The 24,227-nt window shown below is 48.6% G+C and overlaps 6 protein-coding genes across 6 annotated transcripts; 2 read left to right on the forward strand and 4 right to left on the reverse strand.

Moving 5' to 3' along the window:
- Positions 1-2,526: 2,526 nt before the first annotated feature.
- GIQ15_03346 (uncharacterized protein) lies at positions 2,527-4,225 on the forward strand (the record flags this gene model as incomplete). Its single annotated transcript, XM_033550763.1, has 9 exons — positions 2,527-2,795; positions 2,855-2,978; positions 3,023-3,080; positions 3,145-3,309; positions 3,374-3,527; positions 3,582-3,644; positions 3,700-3,761; positions 3,931-4,087; positions 4,159-4,225. The coding sequence occupies 9 exons, from the start codon at positions 2,527-2,529 to the stop codon at positions 4,223-4,225; spliced, it is 1,119 nt and encodes a 372-aa protein (XP_033407924.1).
- A 2,241-nt stretch (positions 4,226-6,466) lies between these two features.
- Positions 6,467-8,198, forward strand: GIQ15_03347 (uncharacterized protein; the record flags this gene model as incomplete). Its single annotated transcript, XM_033550764.1, has 3 exons — positions 6,467-6,979; positions 7,046-7,427; positions 7,531-8,198. 3 exons carry the CDS (start codon positions 6,467-6,469, stop codon positions 8,196-8,198), a joined length of 1,563 nt encoding a protein of 520 aa, XP_033407925.1.
- Positions 8,199-8,744: 546 nt separating this feature from the next.
- GIQ15_03348 (glutamate carboxypeptidase) lies at positions 8,745-11,206 on the reverse strand (the record flags this gene model as incomplete). The annotated part of the gene is made up of 3 exons (XM_033550765.1): positions 8,745-8,801; positions 8,880-10,240; positions 10,324-11,206. 3 exons carry the CDS (start codon positions 11,204-11,206, stop codon positions 8,745-8,747), a joined length of 2,301 nt encoding a protein of 766 aa, XP_033407926.1.
- Positions 11,207-12,262: 1,056 nt separating this feature from the next.
- Positions 12,263-13,504, reverse strand: GIQ15_03349 (RING-6; the record flags this gene model as incomplete). Its single annotated transcript, XM_033550766.1, has 2 exons — positions 12,263-13,057; positions 13,133-13,504. 2 exons carry the CDS (start codon positions 13,502-13,504, stop codon positions 12,263-12,265), a joined length of 1,167 nt encoding a protein of 388 aa, XP_033407927.1.
- An 856-nt stretch (positions 13,505-14,360) lies between these two features.
- Positions 14,361-16,061, reverse strand: GIQ15_03350 (uncharacterized protein; the record flags this gene model as incomplete). The annotated part of the gene is made up of 1 exon (XM_033550767.1): positions 14,361-16,061. The coding sequence occupies one exon, from the start codon at positions 16,059-16,061 to the stop codon at positions 14,361-14,363; it is 1,701 nt and encodes a 566-aa protein (XP_033407928.1).
- Positions 16,062-17,770: 1,709 nt separating this feature from the next.
- GIQ15_03351 (nuclear transcription factor Y subunit B-7) lies at positions 17,771-20,604 on the reverse strand (the record flags this gene model as incomplete). The annotated part of the gene is made up of 7 exons (XM_033550768.1): positions 17,771-18,378; positions 18,433-18,500; positions 19,215-19,312; positions 19,383-19,613; positions 19,770-19,897; positions 19,968-20,078; positions 20,445-20,604. 7 exons carry the CDS (start codon positions 20,602-20,604, stop codon positions 17,771-17,773), a joined length of 1,404 nt encoding a protein of 467 aa, XP_033407929.1.
- Positions 20,605-24,227: the final 3,623 nt, after the last annotated feature.

A 24,227-nucleotide genomic window follows, 5' to 3' on the forward strand; every position in this document is an offset into this window, starting at 1 on the left:
GCCACTCCGAGGACACACGTTACATATGGTGCACATACGATGAGATGCGAGAATCAATTAACGTAACAACGCCAGAGCCTGGCCGAAGGCGACATAGTAAGCCCCGCTTGGGCCGACGATGGCCACTACCGTGCAAAATACATTGGTTCGTAGAGGCCTGGGCTGCATAGGTTGAAGTATAAGTACGGAGGAGTTGGGTGGTCGATGAGAATGTTTCTGCAGGTTAGTCGTTTCTGCAGGCAGGCTCCATCTTGAACAACACACGCCTGCGAAGCCACTGATCCAAAGATTTGATGTCCAAACCCCCTCAAAGTATAATGCTACCATGTCTCTGGTTCCCACCCGAAGGTTAGGGAGACTGGCCCCACGGCCGTGGATATTCTACCGTCTTGTCGGGCCCAACTACATCGATACGTTGCTACAGACTGTGTGTGCTGGCGATGTTGGCCCGTCTTCATTTCCCCCTGAATATAAATGTCGGTCAGCTTCTGCAGAAAAAAGGGGTAGCTCCGGGGATGTTTTGCTTTCGGCTAGGGATTATATATATAACCCACTTTCACGCAGAGTACAGACAGGGTGGTCATCCGGTTGCAGAATCGTGCGATCACCGAGTGGAGGTTTCATGTGTCATTATGAAATGGGAGGGGTTAATCGCTTGGAAAAACGAAAAATAAAAATAAAAATACAAAAACAAAACAAAACAGAGAGGACGAGCAAAAGAAAAAATAAAGGTTCGGAAAAGCCGAGATCGCTTTCTGCCTGTCATGTCTCCTTTCCTTAGTTACTGGGTTGTGGAGTGAGATTCATAGTACAGATAGCACAGCTCCTTCATTTTGCCTTCAGGCGATGTTCTTGCTTCCTGCGTTCTGCAAGGATGGCCTATGGCTCCTGGCACGACATCCGGCATGCAGGATCGGCTACCGAAAACCGAGGAAGGTTAGCGTGTAAAGACACGCAGGAGATGCTTCGAAATACGGGGTTACCTATCGGACCATGGGCCAGAGTACTTATCTTGCGAGCGTTATCGCCGGGCATCAAGCGATCTGGTTGGAGCAAGTAAAATATTGCAGCAAGGTTGCTTCCTCTTTCCGGCCCTGGGACAAAACATGGTCTCTGTCCAACCACGACGCTCCCATGCATGAAGGTTTTTATACTTCGCATTTTAAGTCGTTGGAACTTGTCAGAGCGGGATCACCATGTACATATAAATTGGACTGATATCAAACTCTGGAAGGCCAACTTGGCCCACTTTGAATCAACTTCGCTACCACGTTCTCGTAAACTCTGGATAGAGGCCCACAGCCGGCTTCTCAACGTTCCCAGAGTTTGGGCCTGTCAGTGAACGCTCATCCGTCCGAGCGGGATTCCATTCCAGCATCCGCTGACGCGGGTTCGCAACTAGTTTTAGATTCTCACACAATTGCACCACCATGTGAAATACGGCCATCCAGGAATCTTGTCATCGTTAGATTATGTAATAATCCCTGCTTTCGAAGACAAGTTTTTATTGTGGCAAGCTTGTAACCAATGTCGCGAGCGGAAAATGGCCACCGCTTAGCCACTTCATACATGCCTTCTTTTGAAAGAGACGAGGCAATTAACGGCTGCTTTCACGTATATATCTGTTAATACGTATCCCAAACCTTCTGCCATGGCACAGCATGTTGTCGTTCACAAAAACGGAAGGAATCTTCAGTTGCCATGACGCAGCGGAGATCGGATCTCGAGCCTCCCGCGATGGCTTCCCAAATGCCCTGTAGGGGGAGGGATACAGGCTCGCGGGCCTGGTGCCGCCGGCTAATTGAATCCCAAAGTATAAACTTCAGCTGCGGGGCCTCGTAAAGCGGAATAGCTTTGGGATGGTGACTAGGAAGGGATGTGTTGTCGGGATCTTCGCTTTCCTGGGAACGGTGGTAATATTAACGGATCCAAGCCTAGTCCTTTCCTGGAAATTGTAAGGAAGAGAAGGAGCTATTCTCGAAAGTAGAAAATACGGGCGCGAGCGTACATAGACGAGCATATGTATAAACAAGCGCAATAGGTATGGATATTGAAGGTTCAAATGTAAACTTTGGTGTTTGTCAGCTGCGCGGAACGGGGCGGCCACTCTTGTTGACCTGATGGACTCCTGTCGCACGGTTCCATTTCAGTGCAATGGGACGGTGTCGAGCAAACAAACAGTATCATTATTGTGACGAAAGATGCCTTCTCCGGGTCCAAGAGAGCCATGAGCGGTGGGCCACGTAGGCGGATTCACTATTCTAGTGGGTGCTTTGTCTGGGCGTTTTGGCTACCGGCTGGGTGAAGTGAAGGGCACTTTTGGTGATTCCCCCGGGCCTAGTATCCTAAAATACTTTTGGATCATAAAGTTAAAAATTGAATAATAAAAATGAACCAAAGCAATGGTAGGGCGGGGAGGGGGTTCTGTTAGTCCTTCATAAGCTCCACGTCCGACCTTGTAGGAAAAGGGGAGAAAGACATCCATAACAAACCCTCATTTCTCATTACCATAGTAGCTCCATCACAATGTCGTTCCCAGCTATCTTTCGTTGGTTTATATCCACCATAACATCACCACATTCCGAGTTCCCCAGCCTGTTCAGTTGGCTCTCGCCCACTCCTCCCAGTGATCCTAAAGCGATCAGTTATCGCCAACAGCAGGAGAAAATCATAAATCTTCTCAAGGGGGACTCATATACGATTCCCCGCCTTGAGGAATGCCTCAAAGGATGGTATATGGGAGTCAACCCTGCGTACGATAATATAAAAGCCACTGAAGGTGAATTCCTCGAGAAGTAAGTCGTCCTCCGATCTTATGGTGTTATCTGTGTCTAATATTCCATCCTATATGAAGATGGATCAAGAGAGACAACCTGCGAGAGATGGCGATAAAGGTTGACCTGACTTTATGCATTGCTTGCTTCTTCCCTCGGACAACTGAAGAGAAGCTGCAAGTACTGTTTGAGAAGATGGCATGGGTATGATTTGCTTCTCTGGACCCTTTCATATCACAACTTTAGAGAGCGAGGAGCCCATGCTAACCGAGTCTGCTTTCAATAAGTTCTTTGCCTTCGATGACGGTAAGCATGATCATTTAATGAAGTTCATATATGACTCGCCTATGCTAACATGTCCCGGGTACAGACGTGGATAGTTTCCTCACGGCTGAGGAATTCGTGAAACAGGAACCTGCTGCCTTTGTAAAGTATTGGCTTGATCCTAACCGCAGCGGACCAGAGCCGTATGTGCTTCCAAGCTGTATTATCTACCGCACTGTTGGCCCCAAGCTTGCCATGGGCTGGTCGGAAGGTTAGTAAACCGCATGTCTCTGCAGGGGTTGCAAGTATAAAGCTAACCATGACGTGTTACTCAGCATCCAAGGCACAGTTCCAAAAAACTACCATCGAATACATCGACTGCCTAATGGAGGTCAGTAAGCAGCGAGAAACATATCTTCCATCATTGGAGGAATATATTGAAGGGAGAATCATCAACATCGGTGTCTACCCGACACTTGATTTGATCCCGTAAGCCCACCAGTGTACGGTGCCCGTCACGATCGCAGCTAACAGTCCAAATAGGTACGCCGCCGACATCGAGGTTTCTGATGAAGTGTTGAAGCACGAGTCATTACAGACCATTCGGTATCATGTGGTCCGCATTATTTGTTTGTGGGTATAACTTTACTTCCGACGTTAGAATAATGCTGACAGAATATGACTTGAAGGATGAACGACATATTCTCGGTCAAGAAAGAGATTGTAAGTGGCCCCTAGCATCACTTTCCATTTATATATATCCCGAAGAAGGATGAAATCGAGTCACAAACGGTAACTTACCAGAGTTCTTCGGTTATGCGTTTTTAGAAAGACTGCCAATTTGATAATATAATCCCACTCCTCTTGGTCCATAAACGCTTGAGCGTCCAAGCCGCTGTCGACTACACTGTTGGTCTGATAGAAGAATCATATAGGATTGTTAATGAGGCTGGAACCCGTCTTCCGAAGCTTGAGGGTAAAGCGAAGGCAGATCTGGACACCTATATCGAGCAATGCAAAGATCAAGCAGCAGGAAGCATATACTTCCAGTACGTATTAATGCAACTGCAGCCAAATGAACCCCCGAGGATATTCGCTAACTAGATAATCACAATAATAGTCAATATTCACCGAGATATCTCCCTAAATCAGCCTTCCAAGGGGACAAGATCGTTGTTCAGTTATAATCATGAGGAGAGTGGGAAACACATATACTTACTTACCCCTCATCGTTTCATTTGTGCGGGAGTATTTTGCTTTTTCTTTTCCTTTGTCCATTTCATGACAGCGTTGAAGCCAGTACTGCGGTTGGCACTAGCTTTTAGTTTGAATAGGCACACATACATATTCATTACTCCGTCCATTGCATCCGATGACCGGGATTATACATAATTGCATAATTGCCGCCCATTTTTTTTTTTTTCAGTAAACACCCCATGGTACGCAGATATTCGCTGGCAATGTCAAGTATCCGCCGACCGTCATTTGATCGAATATCGTTCGGAGCCATTGCACCTCCGCCATTCGTTGAATATATCAACGTTTGGCATCAACGATCGTCCTTTAGGTTTGGGCCACAGGCTGGTCATAGCATAAGCCAATAACTTACTCGGCTAAGGCTGAGCTTTGTTATAGCGAGCACAAGGCTAACAGATAGATAACAGATCCTGTGAAAGACGTGGCCAAATAAATGATGTTATGTGGTGGTATTCACGGAAGTAGGCGGAGGCAGCAGACTGTCTCTGCTTGACTCTGTTTTGCGGACGGGCAGTATCCATTATATATAGATGCTTGCAGTCGAAATGGCATTCCAGCATCTCATTACCGGCGGAAGCCTTTGGCGATGGGGAGAGACGAGTAATTTCGTATGCTAGTAGATGCAAAACGACAAGCAGAAACCATCCAGCCAACCGCCAGCGTGCGTCGAGGGAAGCAGCCCAGCCATGGATCTATGTATCTCGTGTTTTGCTGCGTTGTTGCGGCGGGGGGTGAAGTTCGCGATGCATGCTTACTTCATCCTACATCCAGTTGAATCACGTGATATGTTGGTTTGCCGGTCGGGCCGAGAGATACGCCGAGAAACCTCACAACGTCCGTATTAGGAATACGAGGACGTCGCAGCATGACTTGAAGAGATTATTTTTACCAACCACCTTCACCATGGCGGCGCGATATCTACCGTCGACAGGGTGGCTGTGTTATGTTCCTCCCGGCTTGCAGACGCCCTTCGGGAGCCTGGGTAGGAGATTCGGTCATCGGGCTAGGGTTGCCCGGGCAAAGGCCGCCCCCAGTTCCCGCGACCTCGCAGCATCATGCGCTCCAGAAAACTTTCTTCGCCAATTTCTGCTCTCCCATTGATCAGATATGTGCATAAGCAACTTGCGAGCGCCGAGCTATTGCCCAATAAGAGCGACCGGGCCAGAGCGTATACATATAGTATGCATGCCTGGCCTAGACAGGCTATCCCATCGCTCATTCAGCTCCTACCTACCGCCAAATCGCCCGAAAGAATCTGGCAGAGGATTGAACAATCTATACAATTCCTACCTTGGTGTGACTCGTTATAGTCACATTTCGTTCAGCTTTATGATGGCGACCGGCTTTACGGCATGATGAGCCACTCCGGATTTAACGGTGGGGGTTGAAAGCCATTCAACGATGGCTTCGTCCTTCGCTGTGGAACCCCCCATGTCGCTAAAGCTGACTCAGGTTATCCCGGTAGCGGAGGGACTCGAGCCGCTTGAAATTTGTTATGGCTTTTAACGTGACTGAGAAGACTTTTATTTTTGTCATGTCTTCACCGTGAAGTGACACAATCGCTCCTTGCATCACTTCATCGAGCAGGCCATTACTAGCTTGTAGCCTCTCAAACTTCTTATATTTCTTTAGATGGGCGGTGGTAATTATTAGAACATTATAATAAACGCCGAGGGCCGCTTAATGAATAGCCGAGATAACTTTCGCTGAATCTGGGCGCGATCCAACTGTCCGTTTACCTCTGATACCGTCGCTATGGCGAAGCCAGCTCCTAAGCTGCCTGTCCAGCAGTTTGTGATATTGGGTAAATACCCATTAGTTATGTGTCTTTTGTGCCGCATTTACGCGTACTCTTGAATGTCGGCTTTGGCTAACCAATATTATCTAGCAATATGTCGATTCGCCGAACCTGGTATACCAAAACCCTCCAAGCTCTACCGTTTCTCGAGTATATCTGTATAAATTGAGCTGATGGTGTATTTCTTTATCATAGTTGTTTTTACATCCGTCTTTCCATATCTAGTATGATACCTCCTTCCTGTCTCAGAGATACTGTTTCCCTCCACGCTTCAATATGTATCCCGATCCCAATTCCATGTGCACAATTATGTATACACCATGGTTTGCACATTAAATGCTTAGAACAATGCTAACCCGATACATAGCCCGAGATGGTCCGGACATTCGGCGTCCTGGAGAAAGATGTTGCTAAATGGGTCGGCGTTCTCTCCGCTATATTCGCCATCTCCCAATGTATCACTGCAGTTCCCTGGGGAAACCTATCTGACAGAATTGGCCGCAAACCCGTAATATTGACATGTCTCAGCATCACCATGTTGTTTACCCTCATGTTTGGGGTTTCTACGTCCTTGCCTATGGCTATATTAGCGCGCGCTTGCCTTGGGTTGGGCAACGGAAACGTGGGAATCATTAGAACAGTTGTGGCAGAACTCGTACCCGAACGCGAACTTCAGCCTCGAGCCTTCAGTTTGATGCCATTGGTATGGACGGTTGGAAGCATTTTCGGGCCTGCATTCGGTGGTGCCCTGGTAAATCCAGTGGAAAAATACCCAGAACTCTTTGGAAACAGCCGCTTCTTCAAGTCATACCCGTTTGCCCTGCCAAATATCCTTTCGGGCATTTTCTTTATTGTTGGAATTGTCACCGGATTCTTATTTTTGAGGGTAAGATTAACGATTTTTCTAGTTTTTAAACAAGTGAAGGTTTAGACATACTTATACTTTGGCTAGGAAACCCTGGAATCCAAAAAGAATAAGCGTGACTCCGGCCTTATTCTCGGCGACATGCTGACGAACATGTGTTGCGGATGCGGGAGAAAACCAATAAAGCATCTTCGACATGACGATGACGAGTCAACTCCTCTCCTTCGTGAAAGCCGAACCCCAGCAGAGTCCACCGATAAGGAACGGAAAAAGTCAAATGTTCCTATTAAGTGGACGGAAGTTTTAACGTTCCAGTCCGTCCTTGTCCTTATGATATATGCATTTTTGGGACTTCACAGCGTTGCTTTCGACTCTGTGCTGCCGGTGTTTTTGAATCATCCTACGCAAAATTTAGAGAATAACCCTGATGTTAACCTCCCCTTCAAGTTTACCTCGGGTTTTGGCATAGGTACGTCAAGATCGCCAATTCTTAATTTTGCCTGATACCACTGCCGCGCTTGGTTGAGTTATAGGGGATTATGTGAAATGACTAAACTTCTATTTGACTGCAGATTCACAAGCAATTGGCATACTCTTTACACTCAATGGTATAGTAGGGATGATTGTTCAATTTTTCATCTTCCCTCCAACCGCCAAACGATTTGGCGTGCTACCATGCTTTAAAGTGGCTGCTTTCATATTTCCCGTTCTATACTTCCTCACGCCATTCCTCGCTCTCTTCCCAACGGATAGGTCTCGCCAGTTCGCCACGATAATCCTAATGGCAGTCAAACTCAGTGCCGTGGTCTTTGCGTTCCCATCCTCAATCATCTTACTTACAAATTCAGCACCAAGTGTACGCGTTCTCGGAACCCTAAACGGGGTCGCAACTAGCGTTTCCGCTATAGGTAGGGCTGTCGGTCCCGCTGCTTTAGGCGGAATTTTCTCCATTGGCGTTAGAGCAGGATATATGATCATACCATGGTGGACACTGGCAGTTATTGCAGTTATTAGTGCTCTCCCTGCCTTCTGGATTGTCGAAACCGATGGTTTCGCTGGCCACGACGAAGACAAAGATAACGAGAGCGCCGGCGGTGTGATGGTTGGTGACGCTGAGCAGGACAGCCCGCCTCTTCTTGAGGTAGGAAATATACGACCAGAGAACACAGCGGCCCCAATTGAAGCCAGCGAATCAAACGGTAAGACTACAAACGATAGGTCCGTGCCTCCAACCGCTTAACTACAGGTCTTTGGACTTACAGCCAGCCCGAAATGATCGTCTGATGCGCAGCCCAACCTTTTCATTTCATACCCGTTCAGAAACTTTATCATGATATGGCGCAAGGTATTAAGGGGAAAATTTAACGAAGCAACGGAATGCCCCAGCCGCTATTTTCTATTTTCTACTTTTTTTTAAACTCTTTCTCACCATAATTTGCTAAAAGTCCGATTTACAGGGCATTTCGGGTTCAATTTCTGGCCATTCAATATAATTTTTTTAAATAGCCATTTATATACTATCTGCATATAGATAGCCGAAATAGAAATAATAGTTTAAAAAAAAGCGCGTCTTGCCATAGCGACTAGTCAAGCCATACTCTGCCCTCAGTTACTTTAAGAAGCTAACATTTTAGTTGGAGTTCATGAAGGAAGATAAAAGCTAGAAATTTGGCGTATATTGCATTTTATTTACTGCCAACCAATGAGGCTAAGTGAAGGAAGGGTTGATGGGTTAAGGAAAGTGGTCCCTTGCGCTCCGATATCGAAGAAAAGAGTTGTCATCGTGCTACCCCAAAAATTCAGTAGCATCGACAACTTTAGACTTGATGATATCTCTCCATTTCTATAAAGAGATTAAGGAAATTATGGTTAGCAATGGATGAGATATAGGGAGGGAGACTCAGAGTCAGCATGGACTAACCTCAGCATTCTCCAAATCATTATCCTCAAAACTTTCAACCAAACCTGGTAAGGCTGCGCCAGCATACCCGTCCCTTCGATCGGGAGCAAACACCACGTGTTTGAACCACCCTCTGTTATCTAACCCTTCGTTATACAAGAACTTCCTTTCGATGTATTTGTATTTCTGGTTGGCGAAGCGGATCTTGAAGTAAAGGATAAGCCTGGTCCACCAATGACCACCTTTATTAAGCTTGGCAGCAAGGGCCTCCGTGTAGGCATCGAACCGAACTGCCCTCTCATGGAATGCCGAGAGAGCATCATCGAGAGGGGAGAAGCTGAATCGGCTTAGGGTTTCGGCAGGAACCTTGTCCTTCACGGAATCAAGATACCCTTTCAATGCGATGGCGTACTCAGTGGCATTCAGAGCAAGGACGGGGGTTTCAGATATATGAGCTGCTGTCAAGGCCCAAACTTTTGCCATGGCGACGTGATACTTCCAGCCAGGGTCACCATATCGGTCCATCCAGTCAAAACTGTCATAATTAGAGTGATATTGGTATACAGCATCGCCCTTTCCACGTGTAAAGCCATAGTCAAGACTTGGTATGCCAGCAAAATCCTGGAAGGCAGTGAAATCACTTCCACTTCCCATGACGCCAATTTTACGATCCCATACGTCAAGAATAGTCTGGCCCTTAACAGTTTGGTTTGGAGAGAGGACCTGTCCGGCAGCTTCATAGATAGCTTTGTTGAGTAAGGGGCTGGCGTGAACTAGGAATTTCTTCCCAGAGACGGCAACATCGACATTGAGATATGCAACGTTAGCCCCCGAGAGCCATTTGAGATTTTCCTCGACCCATTCAGTTGACCCAATCAAACCATACTCTTCACCATCCCAGCTAGCAAAAACAATTGTTCTCTTTGGTTTCCAACCACCCTTAAGGGCCTCGCCAAAACTACGGATGACCTCATTTAACACAGCGGAGCCGCTGTTTGGATCACCTGCGCCTCCAGCAATCCAAGCATCACGGTGATTACCGACAACAACAACCTCGTCAGGAATTGAGCCTTGAATAACCCCGATAACGTTCCAGATAGGAGTTGTCACGTATTCCTGTTCATTGTGGAGATTGATCATAACGTTTTCGGGTGATGGTCCAACGTTGTACTCCACGCCTTTGTGGACAAGGCCACCCTGCCAGTCCTTAGTGAAATCCAAGCCCTTAGGCCCATGTCCATTAAGAGCCTTCAGTAATGGTATGGCATCCCTATACGAGATCGGCAATGAAGGAATCGAAGGAATGTATTCTTTAGGGTCTTGTCTTGGACATCCAGGGTTGGAAGGGTATCCAGGAGTTGTGGGATCGCCAGCTCCGTTGCCTTGACAAAAAATAAATGTGAATGAATAGCCCAAATATTGTGAAGTTAGGTTGCAACCAGGAAGAAGGGCGGGGAACACTTACTTAGGAATTGAACACTGCCTCTCTGCACTGCACTCGGGTTCCTAGCTGGACCATCAGGATATGCTTTATGTCCATTTAACTCTGTCATCTCTCTATCTTCCTGAGGGTCCGTATAGATGATAACGCCAACCATCCCTAGCTCTTGAGCACGCTTCACCTTCAACCCCCGCATGTTTTCGCTATATTTTGCTAGTGCAATTTTGCCTTCCAAGGTGATGTTGGCATTCAGAAGGGCTTCATAATCGTCGTGGGTTCCGGCATTTACATAGACGTATTGGGCAGTGACGTTTCCGCTGGCCGAATAGCCGTGGAAAGTCGGAACTCTATCTTTGAGCCCACTGGTTGCGTCGTTGTCGAGCACATCTTCTTCCAATGAAGCTTCATATGTGACCTTAAAGTCATTGTTCTTCTTGTCCTTCTCTAGCAGTGCCAGTCGATGGCTAACTGGGTAATTCAAATAGACGTCATAGGTTGTAAGCTGGACGTCAGGCACTCCGAATTCTTCCCATTTCACCTTGGTCCAGATAGCCAAGCTCAAGTTCTTGCCAGCAAGATGAGGGCCAGACGTATAGTGCTCGTTCCATTCTCTCGCTTTGGATGCACTCGGGACAGTTTGCAGCAGCTGCTGAAGAGAGGCATAGTCTAGTCCGGTCTGCGATGTCCACGGAAGATTGTCGGCTATAGAACCGTACCCGCGGGGCAGGAAAGCATATGGCAGGAATAGCACAATCACGGACAGGATTAAAATCGTCCCTAGGCATGCCGTACACGTTTTTCGAACGCTCCTATGCGGATAGCGAGGTGGGCGCTGTGCTACTTCGACATACAGCAACGGAGTGGTCTCGTGGCTGTACTGCATCGTGCTCTGTTTTTCCGTGGCCATTGTTTCATCAATACTTAATTGACGAGAACGCCGCTGGAACGAGCAAAAAAGAAGGCTGGGGAGAGGGAAGAAGCTGGGAATCCTGCAACCTGGAGACGCATTTCTATGATTTGTAGTTACCCCGTATTTGATCCGGCTTATCCATGCGTCATCGTCCCACACTACGGCTTACTCAGCACCTTGATCCTTGACAGCTACACGTGACTCGTATAGAAGTGGAAGGAGGCCGAAGGATGAAGTCTTGAAAAGAAGACATCGACTATAGATGGCAGAGAGATAACTGGAGAAGCTTATATTCTTAAGAAAGAGGGTTCGGCCACCTCTTGGATAGTTACAGACAAAGTAAAACAAGGGGAGGGGATTGATGTGCCTCTTTGCTCTTGCATATCTAGCTAGAATCAGAAAAAAGCATTGGATCGTACCTTATTCTTGTTTCTGCATTTGCCTCTTTCCGTCGGTTACCGGTAGCTCTTTTTTGACGACTTATGCTTCGGTTCGGAGGGAAGACGGTCTTGCGTGAGGAAGAGTGATTGGAACTATGGGCTCGGCAGTAGAGAGAGAAGGGGCAAAGAGGCATGCATTGATCAGTGATCCTCTAGAAACGTTCGATGATCCGACTCACCAGTGCGTCGAAGTGTTAAAAGTCCACGAAGTTTGCACATCTCTGATCCTATGGAAGAAATTTGATGATTGGCTGTACCAGTTGTTCGCGCAACCATAATGTCCATTTGTCGAAGGAAAGAAAGCGGAGCAGGAAAATAGGCATGGGTTTCCGCAACCAGGTACGCACCTGAGACAACAGAAGAAGACGAGGTTGCTGATCATCAATTCGGAAGAATCAGGACAGAGTACATTGCTTGGTGAAAAATTTGTGGCACGTTCAAAAGACTTAGCTGCACGTCGTAAATCTCATCGTCCCTCCGACGGTACGGTGCCCAGACTCCTCCAAAATAAAGAAGACATGACGAATTTTTACTTGAGTGGTTAAAGGCTGGCTGGAGGCCCCAGTGAGTTCGAGATGTTGAGATGATGCTTACTCTGGAAGACTGAAGATTCCTATGAACTAGCAACAGGTACCGAAACTGTCTCCTCCAAAACCGCCTCGTCTTTCCTTTCACGGACAAACGCGTACCTAGGCAAACGAGACAATTTCTCCTCCGGGCTGATTTCATTGTCAGAATAAACTAGTCTAGTGGACTTAGCTTTTTCTTTCTTCGTAGATTTACCAGCAGCTCCTTCTTCAGGGGTTCCTGGGGCGGGGCTTGGCTTAGCTGGTAACTCTCTGGCTTGTTTAGCAGCCTCTGATATCAATCTATCGGCGGATGCTGAGACTGACTCCGCATGGGCATCGGTAGAAGGGTAGGCGCGATTACTTTGTGCTTCTGTCGGGATCGCAACGGTCGAAGGAGGGGCCGAAACTTGTCCATGGTGTAATTGTTGCATTTGAAAGGCATTGACTTGTGGCGCACCGAAACTAGGTCTTTGAGGGAGTCCGGGGGCTGGCGGTAGGCTTGGCGTTCGGGCAGGGTAGGAGGGAGGCATGGTTTGAGGTGGGGTATGAGTTCTTAAAGCCTGCTGCTGGTGGTGATATGGCAGCGTAGGGCTGGCTCCAACCGGCGAAACGTTCGATGGGAGTGTAGCCTGCGGATATGCGGACGGTGACATGTTTTGTGGGGAGAATTGCGGCAAAGGATAGCCCTGAGGGCCAGTCGGCGGAACATACGCCCCAGAGCCGGGCTGCTGCGGTGGGAAGGCATTTGGCGGTTGCCCATAGGGAGCCGAATAATGGTACTCCTGGTTGGAACCATTTGTTGGCTGTTGGGCGGCAGGGTACTGAGGCGCGGTGGGTGGCTACATCAACGAACTGATTAGCCTTAATGTTCCATACATTTCGAATTCGAAGCGGGAATGGGGACAAAGTCTTACATATTGGGTTCCGCTTGGTGTCGACTGCGCTTGTCCTGCACCTACAGGAGTAGCATCGCCACTACTTCCACCTGCTGCCTGCTCCGCCAACCGCGCCTTATGCTCTGCAAGCCTCTTCTTCAGCTCAGACGGCGACTCGAATTTCGGCTTCTTCGACTGTCCACTACCTCCCGAGGCGCCTGGCGCAGGATTCCCCGTCGCAGCACGTCGCTCGGCTTCGGCCTGCTGATACTGTTGCAGAACACGCTGGTTATGAGTCTGTAGGACATCATCCGGTACACCTTCCATACCAAAAATTTCTATCTCGAGACTCGATCGATTCGGAAGCGCATTGTCGACCTGGGATAACGACTCCTTATGGACCTGACTCATATGCACCGACAAACCTGCGTAGAATAGAAATGTGAGAAAAAAGAGCGAGGCTATCAGCGGTTTAACGGGAAATAACTCACCTCCAGCTGTGTTTAACCTCCTGCCACATCTCTCACACTTGAAGTGTTTTGCTTTTTGATGAGAGATGAGAATTTTCAGGTCATCGAAATCGCGCTCGCAGTAATAACACCATGGTCTGGCCAGTAATTCCTCGAGATCGGGATGGCCGCGTTTTTTCTTCCCCATTATTATTGATATAATAAACAATAACGCTTCAAATAAAATAAATACAATGCAGGGGCGCAGAGATAAGTAGATTATGCAACTGTCCGAGAATCAATGAACCGTGTTTTGCTTCTTCGGCGTCTTGTCGTCGTGAGATGTCAAAAAGTTGTCGTTTCTCTCGCCTTGACCAAGTTTGAACATATGTTTATCACGTGATCAACTTCCACTCTTGGGCAGATGAAGTGGTGAAGGATGAAAAAAAAAAAACCAGGAATGAGGAGCCCAATTATTTTTCAAAATAAATTCATTTGTCCAAGTATTGTACATGCGCAGCCGAGTAATAGCATCCCATCCAGTGTTACCCTCACGCTGTACCCAACCAAGCAAGTAAGTAACGATTCAAAAGCAGCTGGAGGTATCAACAAGTAAAAAAACATGAACATCAAGAAAACCCCCCTAAGTCCAGTGTATGAGGAAAAAGTACAAACCCGACGGACACCCCACTTAAAGCAAAAAATGAAAGAAAGACAAATATTACAATCGAATCGCCATGCTAAATACCGAATTGACACGAGCAAAAAACACACATCGTGCCCAACTCCACCAAATGTACGCCCGCTGTGTTTGGGCGTCACCCACGATCCGACGCCGCATGCATATGGTAATGGAAAGAACTCCCTTCTCCATGTTCCGAAACAGGCGTAACTGGCTCTGTCTTCCCATTCGCGTCTCGTTTTACTTTCTTAATCGATGGCGGCTGACTATCTGCTCTCTCGCTGGTCATCCGCTTCCTGCCCGTTGATCCGACCGATGGGTCAAGGCTAGCCTCCCGCTCGGCTACCCTGGCAGCCTCGATCTGCGCCTTTGTTCGCTTGGGATTCCTTGTTCGGCCTTCTTGGTTGAATTTGGCCCAGTGTAGAATCATAGCTTCGGTGCGCTTGGGGTGCTTGGAGTTTTTGATCTTGAGCTGATTCTTGGGGTCCTGGAGCGGGTCGGGGTAGAATGGTGTAGACGCCTTGGAGGTCCCTGCTGATGTTGGAGCAGGGGATTTGGGGGATTTGGGGGATTTGACTGGGGTGCTTCGCGGGGCGCCCGTAGATAATGCGTATAGTGCTTGAGCCAAGGGCCGTCCGGATTTTCGTAGTGGAGTAGTGATATTGCTTGACGGGGTGGCATTTCTGGATTGTGGGCGGGAGGGCCCTCCGGGACTGGTGGGCTCCGAGGGAGCCTGCGAGGTATCTCTGGTAGAGGAAGGTTTCGAGCCTCCATACCGTGTAATGCGTTTCGGTGCAAGAAGGCCCTTCGTTTCCGGCTCGGTTTTTACGGCAGTATTGGCGACCTTCTTCTTCGGCTTGATGACGGGCGGCGGACGAAGTTTAGGAACGCATTCTACTCCGTTCTCCTTGACGGAAGCCCAGCGGTTCATCTTCCATGGCTCCGTGCCACTTGCCTTCATCTTTCTCATTTGGTCGGCGGTAGGAATGAAGCCACCCTGAGCGAACGGATCCTGGCATCCGATCTGGCTTACTTTCGGATCATGCTTGTAGCCGTAGAGCATCGCTTCTTTCTTATCTTCGTAAACTTGCGGGTCTTCAAGTTCTCTGGGGTTCGAAGTCTTCTTGAGCGATGAGCGTGTCGCTCGTTTGATTAGCTTTTCAAGAGCCATGTGTTCGTCTTGCCAGATTCTCAGCGCATGAGCGGCATTGACGGTGATCGCATAAAGCTCCTTGGTGGAGAGTGAAGATGGGTCCTTCATGATATCGATGTATATGTTGGGATCCGTTAGAGGTAAAAATTTACCGGTGGCAGTGGAACCCGATTCGTAAGGCTGGGGCCGTTCGAACCCATCAAATGCCCCTTCCCATCGCGACTGGAGCTCATCTCGCCGTCCGTCATAGTCTTCAGTGAAATTTCGTACATCATGCATGGTCCAGTGGCGTTCGATTTTTTCTTCGACATTTGGAGTCCCTTCGCTCTGAGAGGCTGCTGGACGACGGCTCCCTTGGTCGGAGTCCAGAGGTGGAGTAAGAGTCTCTTCGGAAATCAGGTTATTGAACAAGTCTTTGGCGATGTCTGGATGATCTTCTCGCATGTGCTGCTTGAGACTTTCAAGTGGCGGTGCCGATTCTGTGCTCTCGAGAGGGAACTCTTGTCCGCACCACGTACATTTTACAGGGGGCAAGTCATTGGCCGGGGTATTCTGGGAAGAGGCTGATGGAAGGCTGCGTGGTTCAGACAGCCCTCGCTGCAGTCTAGGTATTGGAGAGCCTGGGGTATTTATCTTGGGCAATCCAATATCGATGTCGTCTCTGGGTGCAGAGGTCGACGACATCGTGGCATAAAAGATGTGTAGATGCTCCTCCTATGCATAGAGTTAGTATGGAGCGGTCAAAAGGTGATGGCTATATCAACGACATCACATGCACCCAGAACATGTTGAGAAAAAAAAACATGAAAAAAATGCGATGTGACATGACATCGATGTATGAAAGTACGTATCGAAGCAGCGAGAACAACAAGAAAGGGAAACAGGAGCGAGATCACTGCCTTTTTTATCCCCTACTGTCGTGTCTCGTTTCTTCTTTTTGCTTCCCTTTCATGGCAGTAAGAAAAATAAAATAGACGCGAGCAAGTAAAAACTCTTACCTCAATAAAAGATTAAAGGCGTCTTTATTAATAATAGCATTAGTCGTTGATGCAAGACAGTGACGGAAGTTCTTCTTGGTCCTTTAAAATAAATGTAAAAAAAGAAAGAAGAAAGAAGAAGAAGACCGAAGCTGAAGGCTGAAGGAGCGATATTGAATGTATTTGTAGTCGTGGAAGTAGAATCGGTCAACGACGAGAGAATGGTTACGAAAAGGGAAAAAGAAGAACCCGCCCAGCGGATAAAAGTAAATAGGATGAAGGGGGATAGATCAGAGTCCGATGCTGGAAGGATTAGTACACCAGAGACACCATAATCTATAGAGCAGACAGATGAAAGCTTTGGAACCCAGGTTGTTCAGCCATTAGAGAGGAACGAGGAGGAAAAAGTAAATCTAGTTTGAGGTGGCGAAGCGACGTGGTTGTTGTTGGGTGCTGGTACTCCGTCTATGTCGAAAGGAAAACGGAAGAATGGGCTAAAAACGTGACGGGGGAAACCTGCGGCGACGCCTCTAGATCAGGAGCAGCGACAGACGGCTGGCAGGTGGTCGGGAGGCGAGCGAGGTCAAATGGGCTGGCGGAAGGACAAACGGCCTGCAGGATCGAAGGACACGGCGCCAGGAGAAGACTATGCGTATTGTCGTCTGCGGGCTGGGAGTGTGCATTCACGATCCGATCTAGATGTGGATGGAGAGAATGGGAAACATCAATCGATTTTTTCCCTCTTTTTGCCCTTTGTTTTTTTCAATACGGCCACCGGTTACTAAGCAGGTTTGAGGCCAATCAGGGGTTTGCCTATACATCCACGCGACTACTCCGTATACTCTGTAGAGCTGAGGATAGAGATAGAGATAGAGGAGAGAATAGATAGAGGATACTCCGGAGAGACGATAGAGAGGGCAGGATAGAGAGGGCATTAGAGAAGAGAGAAGAAGAAGAGAAAGAGAGAGAGAGAGAGCCACGTACGATGCTGAACGTACGAGTCTGGCCCCGTACGGAGACATCATACATAGGGGTCACTATTTATACTCCATACATAGTCTCAAAGGCTACTCGACATGTTCACTCTATGTATACGGAGTATATCGCCGCCCCCTTATGCGTAGATCCCTCTTAAGCTCCAATATATCAATTTATCGCTGCCGTATGCCCTCTCCCAGGGTCAGCGCGCTTGTATGTAAAATATCGAAAACCAAGAGGACAAGCAGAAACATAGGATAAGGTTGGCGAATAATATGTCAGATAGCGATTGGCTGCTCGATCCTTGACGCTGCATCATCTTAATATCGACAAAATTCGATGTATATCGGCCTCCTTGTCCCTGTCCTGTCGCAGGGCATTCAATACACACAGCTGACCGCCACCAGATAGTACACGCACACCCGCTCCTACCGCCCCCTATTCATTCATCTCTCCAACGTTCAGCGCGACCAGGAACCGGCTCACGCAGTTATACGCTGCCGTCGTGGCCGTGATCTCTACCACTTCCTTCTCGTCAAAGAGTGACCTGAGCTGATCGAACACTTCCTCAGGAACCTTCACCGTCCTCGTCATGGCGCTCGAATACAGGTACACTGCCATCTGCTCCTGTGTCAGCAACGATGCCAACGCCGTCTCGTCGCACTGGTCCTGTTTGATCAGCTCGAGGGCCTCGTCGGATACGCCTGCAGCCTGCAGTAGAGGGTAGTGTTGTTCCCACTCGAACCAGGCGTGGTTGATGGCGGCAACTCGACAGATCGCCATTTCACGGATATCTGCTGGGATCGAGGTGCGGGTTCTGATGGCGCCGAGGAACGAGTTCCAGCCATCTGCGACGGGGAACGAGTGCAGGAGGGCAAGGTCGAGGGGGAGAAGGCCCTTTTCGCCTCGTCGTGTCTGCACGCGCTGGAGAACGGCGGCTTCCTCGTCGTTGGAGGTAGTTGGCGGGTTGGGAGTATATGGGATACGCATGATCGTCGTCGATATACAAGGTAAGAAGTGAGTAGTAACCGCTGCTGTTGCTATTCCTATATTGTCAACAGTTATAAAGTCATATATAAGCCATGTAGAAGAGAAGTAACTCTCGGCCTGGACCCGTAGACTACGGTCCACGCCTTCCGATCGGTAAACATCCGAATCGGCATCGCGTCTATATTCAATATAGTCATGTCGGATATAGACAGCTTCGGTTATGATAGAACTACCCCATTGTCTCGTTAACTTGTACATAACCTGTACACTTCATCGGTCCGTTTAACAGTTTAACGATGTCTGCCGTTGATGTTTCTCTTCAACGGAATCGGCATCTAGATCATCACGTGATATGGATCACTTCGGCATCATATAGATGGCGTCTGGGATTGATATAATGGCGGCAGCGGTAGTCGCACAGTGGTTTGTATGAAGTAGATCAGATAGTCTACTCTTGTAATCAAACCGTTGCGCCCTGTCAGATCTCCAGGCCGTGTCGTCGTCGTCGTGGCGGTGGTATATCCAATTCTCGAGACCATCTTCTCCCAGAGATGAAGCGTATGCACACGGAGAATAACAGCCAGATAATCATAGGAGTGTAGACCGAGGGGCCATGCAAGATATATAATGGAGGTAATTAGGTCGATGGAGGCACTGAGCACGTCTCGATCTATAATAATCACATAATAGACACAAAAAGTAACTCCAACATCTCTCTTCCCTTGGTGAGGGTCATTTCCATGCCTTTCCTTGCCTTCTTTCCCTTCAGCCACTGTTATTTGTTTCGGATTGGCGCTTACCTTTCCAGTGGAGACTCCCCTCCCTTTGACGCCCTGAATAAATATGAAAAAAAAAAATATCCCAGCTCGAACTGCGTACGCTTCCAACTCACACATTCGCTCGCCTCGATCGCTCGCTCACTGCCTCGCCCGGGGTATGGGCAGATGCCATGTACTCATGTTGTAATTCCGCACCACTTGCCATCGTCTTCTTGACCCCGGTAGGGTTTTTGATAGGGTTAATAAGTCTCTCCACCGGCGCCATTGTGCGCCGTGCCTACCATGGCTGGGTATCCGTATGTCGCGCCATCCTGCTCGTTCGGATCGAGGCTCGCATTTAGAAGGTTGTTGGCAGTCTCTGGGGGTGGTGGGACTGTGAAGCCCGTCGGTGGTTGAGCTGCTGCTGCTCCACCCATGCCGGTGGGAACGGGGGCGGGACCGCCGACTGGGCCACCGGAGCCATATCCGCTGCTGGATGGTCGGTTCTGGTTCTCCCCCCTTGCAGTTTGGGTCTGCAGGAAATCAATTTAAATTGTTCAGGACGGTTTGGGTGGAAGGTGCCTGGATGATAAAGGAAAAAGGGAGAATGGGCTGGGGAACTGTGCATGGGGAAGGATAGCAGAGGAGAGGGAGCTATGAATAAGATCTGCATACAACTGTGTACTTACTTCCCGGTACTTCGTAAGGTAGATTTTCAAGGCTTCGGCGTAGTTCTCGAATCCGAGCGACGTCATCGCGAATAAGATGTCTTCTCCATTGACGGTCTTGCGCTTCTCTCCCTGGCACTTCTCTGAAGCTGTATTCGCCCATCATATATCAGTCTCCCCATATCTAGGCTTATCCCTGTCCATGGTCGTGTGACGTACCTTCGCTGGTGATGAACGATATGAACTCGCTCACGCACTCTTGCATGCATTCTTTGGCTTCCTTTGCGATTTTGGCGTTCTCGGGCAGGGCAGTTTTCATAATTCGGGCAACTGCATAGAAACATAACATATCAGCATCCATATACCGGGTGAGCCATGAGGAACGAGCATGGATGATATTCGGTGATTGGATTGGACCGTGCTGCAGCCAGATTCAAGGTTGCAGCGCATCAATTGAGGCTGATTGACTGTATGCGCATGTAGCTTGTTTGGGAAGTGGGGTCGAGCATGGACGTATAACGGTTTCCTTTGTCGAAGAACTTGAATCGACAGAGAGAGCAAGTATATATCAAGCAGATGTACACAGTCGGTGAGACGCGTGTTTTGCGCACGCCCGTAAGCCGGTCGTCCGTCGTCCGTCGGTCGTCATTTTTTGGGGAGAGGCAGTATCAAAATAAGGAGAAGAAGGTAACAAACCGTTCGCAATTGGAAGCCATCGGTCCTGCTCTTTAACCTCGAATTCGCCCTGGCCCTGCGCTTGCAAATCGTGGTGTTCTCTTTCCATGGGCTCCGCCTCGTCTCCAGACTGAGTAACTGGTTCCACCTCTGGTTCCTTTGGAGGAGAGGCCGAAGACATGGCTTATACGTTCGTTGGTTATGTATGTACGGGCTGGGAAACGGCTTGCGGCAACGGAGCGTATGGACGCCCTCTGCTTGAGTGGACTTGACACGTCACTCCCCTCCGTAAAACCTAAACGCTGTTTAGTCTGACTTGGTCCTGTAGGTCCCAATGTCAATGTCGTGGGCGGGCGCGCTGGTGTCCTGCATGGAAGGGGCCGCATTAGTCTCAGCACCCAATAATCACGGCTCTTGCTTCACGATCGCCTTGGACTTGGGAAGGTTTTGGGGAACAGAGGCAGCTGGGAGGGGTGGATACCTTGCGCCGTTTCCGCGGGCAATGGGAGGTCGTGGAACAAGCAAGGGACGGACGGTGACGAACAGCGAGGGAGCGAGATGGCCGTGCTGGGAGGTTGACAGGCAAGGGCTAATCGCCGAGTCGCAAACGCTAAAAAAGCAAAACGCGCTGGCCGCTGTGACTCGCTGGGGGTCTGGGAGAGGGTGCTACAATGCGACTGGGCTGGGGGAGGTGCTGGGTCGAGTGGTTGGAGCAGGTTGGGCGGAAACGGGGTGACGGTTCGGTTCTTCGAAGGAATGGGGATGGGTGTCGACCTTGCTGGGCCGCGCTAGCCAACTCTCTTTTGGTGCTGACCGCAAGTTGGGTATACGGCGGGAATGTGATAGAGCAATTGCTGCAGATACTGACGTAGGTGGGCGGTGCTCCTCGTGTTCTTGTCGCCGTTCTGGTTGCTTGTTGACTGTTGAGGTGAGGAAGAAGGAGAAGGAGAAGTCGTGATAAGATTAGGTTCCTCGGATCCTTATCGCGCCGTCCCATCTGCCATCTACACTCCCATCTACCACACCATCTACATCTACCATCTACACCATCTACACACCATCTACTACACTACTCTACATTACAATACACTACTCTACACTACTATATACATCCTACATTTTACTACAGTACAAGATGAAAGACGGGCTCCTGGTTGAGCTTCAGAACCAGCCTGACTTAGCGAGAAAAACAGCTGCCGTACTGTACTTATAGCAACTCTATCTCGATATGCACGATGCATGTACGTATCCCGTCTGGCTCGAGCTAGTCGAACAAGGGCGCTGTCGAGGTGGTCACCGATCTACCTGCGTGATAGTTGATAAATGATCTGTCGCCTGCATCCTGTACAAGCGGTCACAGAATCCTATTCTTATTAATCTCGAGCTTGCCGCATTAATATTGTACACTCACGGCCGTCTACTTACGACCTGGCCTGACCAGACTGATACTGGAGATGACGGCCGATTTTCATGCATGCAGGCTTCGATACCCAACAAGACGGCAGCAGAGATAACAATGAAGAGTTAAAGATATCAGCCTCAGACAAGGCTCACAAAGCAACACAACCTCGCCTACTCTTGTTAGCTCCCCCGTGTACTCCGTGACTTCGCCCGGTTAGGTAGATGTGCATTGGCTGGATGTCTCGAACAGCTCGCATCGGGTAACAGTACGCACACTCTATGCGCTGGACAGTGACGATAGCTCGGCGCTGACGGGCTGGATCCCTGCATAGTAAATATCAAGCACTTGCTCTCCCTTACCCCGTGTTCATCTTGTTACTTCTCTGCTGAATGAGTTAGCCTAGAACTCGTCAGTTAGTCACAGGCGCCTCTATTTAAGCTCGCTGGCCTTTGACCTTCCCTTGGCGGGATGGCGATGTAACAGTAGAAGAATAGATGTAGAGACTGTATGAAGGCAGGTAGCAAGTGTTATCTTAAATGACGTCAGTATCTACATATCGCAGTAGAAGCTGTATTTCTTCAAGACTCATGAGCCAATGCAAATGCCTAAAGCCGGGCTATGATATAATGATGCATTCCACGTCTTCTAGCCCAAGCCGCCGAGATACTAGACTTGTCCATACCCCTCAACTGTAGACGCCTCTTGTTACCACGATTCTTCCAACATCCAGTAATAAACGAGTAGGCCCAGATAAGTCAATAGTCCACCGAGAGGTTAAAACAGCCCACGAATATGGAACGGGAGAACCTGCAATATTTTTCAAGAATCAATCCCATTTTAACCCGTAACCCCGTATATTTCTCGCTCATCTTATTAAACCAAGTCCCCCCCTCATGTCCATCGTCAAATCATTGCTGAACAACCTGGATATGGTTTTTCTTCTATAGCACGTAGTTCCGTCAAAAATAGGTCCTGACACACACACACCCCGGATAGAAGTGGTATCTGATAACCCGCAAACATACCTTCCAATTATCCATCTCGTCCTGTTTACTCTTATATTGTTTCATTAACTCGTCGAGAACCTGTTTGAGGCCGTCCGCGTTCGTCTTTAGAGAAGGTATCACGTCCTTAACCGTCCTCTCGACCAAGACACCGTTTATCATGCGGAAACATTTTCGATCCAGCGGTAGGGGTTGTAGTGATTCTATAACGAGCCTGCGGGCGGGGATAAGTCAGTATGCGATGTGCTGGCCAAGGGGTGGAGGGGTCGGTATGGTATGATGTGTTGCGTAGGGTCGACGAGAGCGTGAGCGTAGGTTAAAACTATGGGCTACGCACTTATGTTCTTCTGCTTCTGTTTCTATATCTCCGATCTTCTGTGCTAGTTGTTGAAGGGTATTTTTGAAATTCGAGTATTGCATCTGCAGCTCTATGGGTTCATATTTTGCGTTAGTGTCATGAGGGAGAGCTAGGATGGTGGTATAGGGGACGGTCTGTAGTGTTCAGTTTAGAGGCGCCTTTGACGTACCTTGCTGCCTCTTCGGGTCAACCTGTTGCGACGCCATGGTGTGTGTTTGCGAGTAAGATGGTATGGTTGAAGCAAGCTGTCAGAACAATGTTCAAGTTGTGGGGGAAGCACGTCGAACCTAATTTGGTGCGTCATGGATAAATAATTTTGGCGGAGTTTCTGGATGGCCACAAAGAAAAGGGAAAGGGAAGATATTGTCAGGAAAGCAGCGTTCGGGATATGAATTGCTTTATTTATCTAATCTTATAAGAATCTATGCTAATAATAATATAAAACTAACAGCGCGAAACACAATGGTATATATATACACATTATCAATGAGGAAAAAAAAAAAAAAACTATATACATCCTACGCTTCCATGTTGAGAAAACTACTTTTCCCAACCTCCCTATCCCAGAAACTGCCCTTCCTTTCCCTAAATCGTTAAAGCCAAAGAATAACGCCGGGTCCCTGCGCCGATGTGACTATAAAGTGGAAAATATCATCGGTCATACGGTAACATTGGACGTGACAAATATATGAAAGGTGCCGCCGAGGGCCGGCTCGTGGGGGGTATAGAAGGTATTATTATGTAGCCTTGTTAGTCCATCTGAGGAAGCAGTGGGTATCCAGCTGATCGGCAAGCCAGGGGGGCCTGATATGGTAGATTTTTGCGAGTGATAGATGCATATCGCGACGCCCCTTCCTGCCTAAAAGGATCTTCATCTGACGGCGCGTTTAGTGATGGATGCTGTGTCTCCACCTACTGGCCATAGGGCTGCGGCGGAGGTTAAAGTGTCTGCTAGAAGATCCATCCGACTTCTCGGGCGGGAAGGGATGGACAGGGAACAACAGCACCCTGTGGCCTGCAAGACATGGCATGGCCCGCCC

The sequence above is a fragment of the Arthroderma uncinatum genome (genome assembly GCF_011692745.1).
Source record: "Arthroderma uncinatum strain CBS 119779 chromosome Unknown scaffold2, whole genome shotgun sequence".
Taxonomy (NCBI): Eukaryota; Fungi; Ascomycota; class Eurotiomycetes; order Onygenales; family Arthrodermataceae; genus Arthroderma; species Arthroderma uncinatum.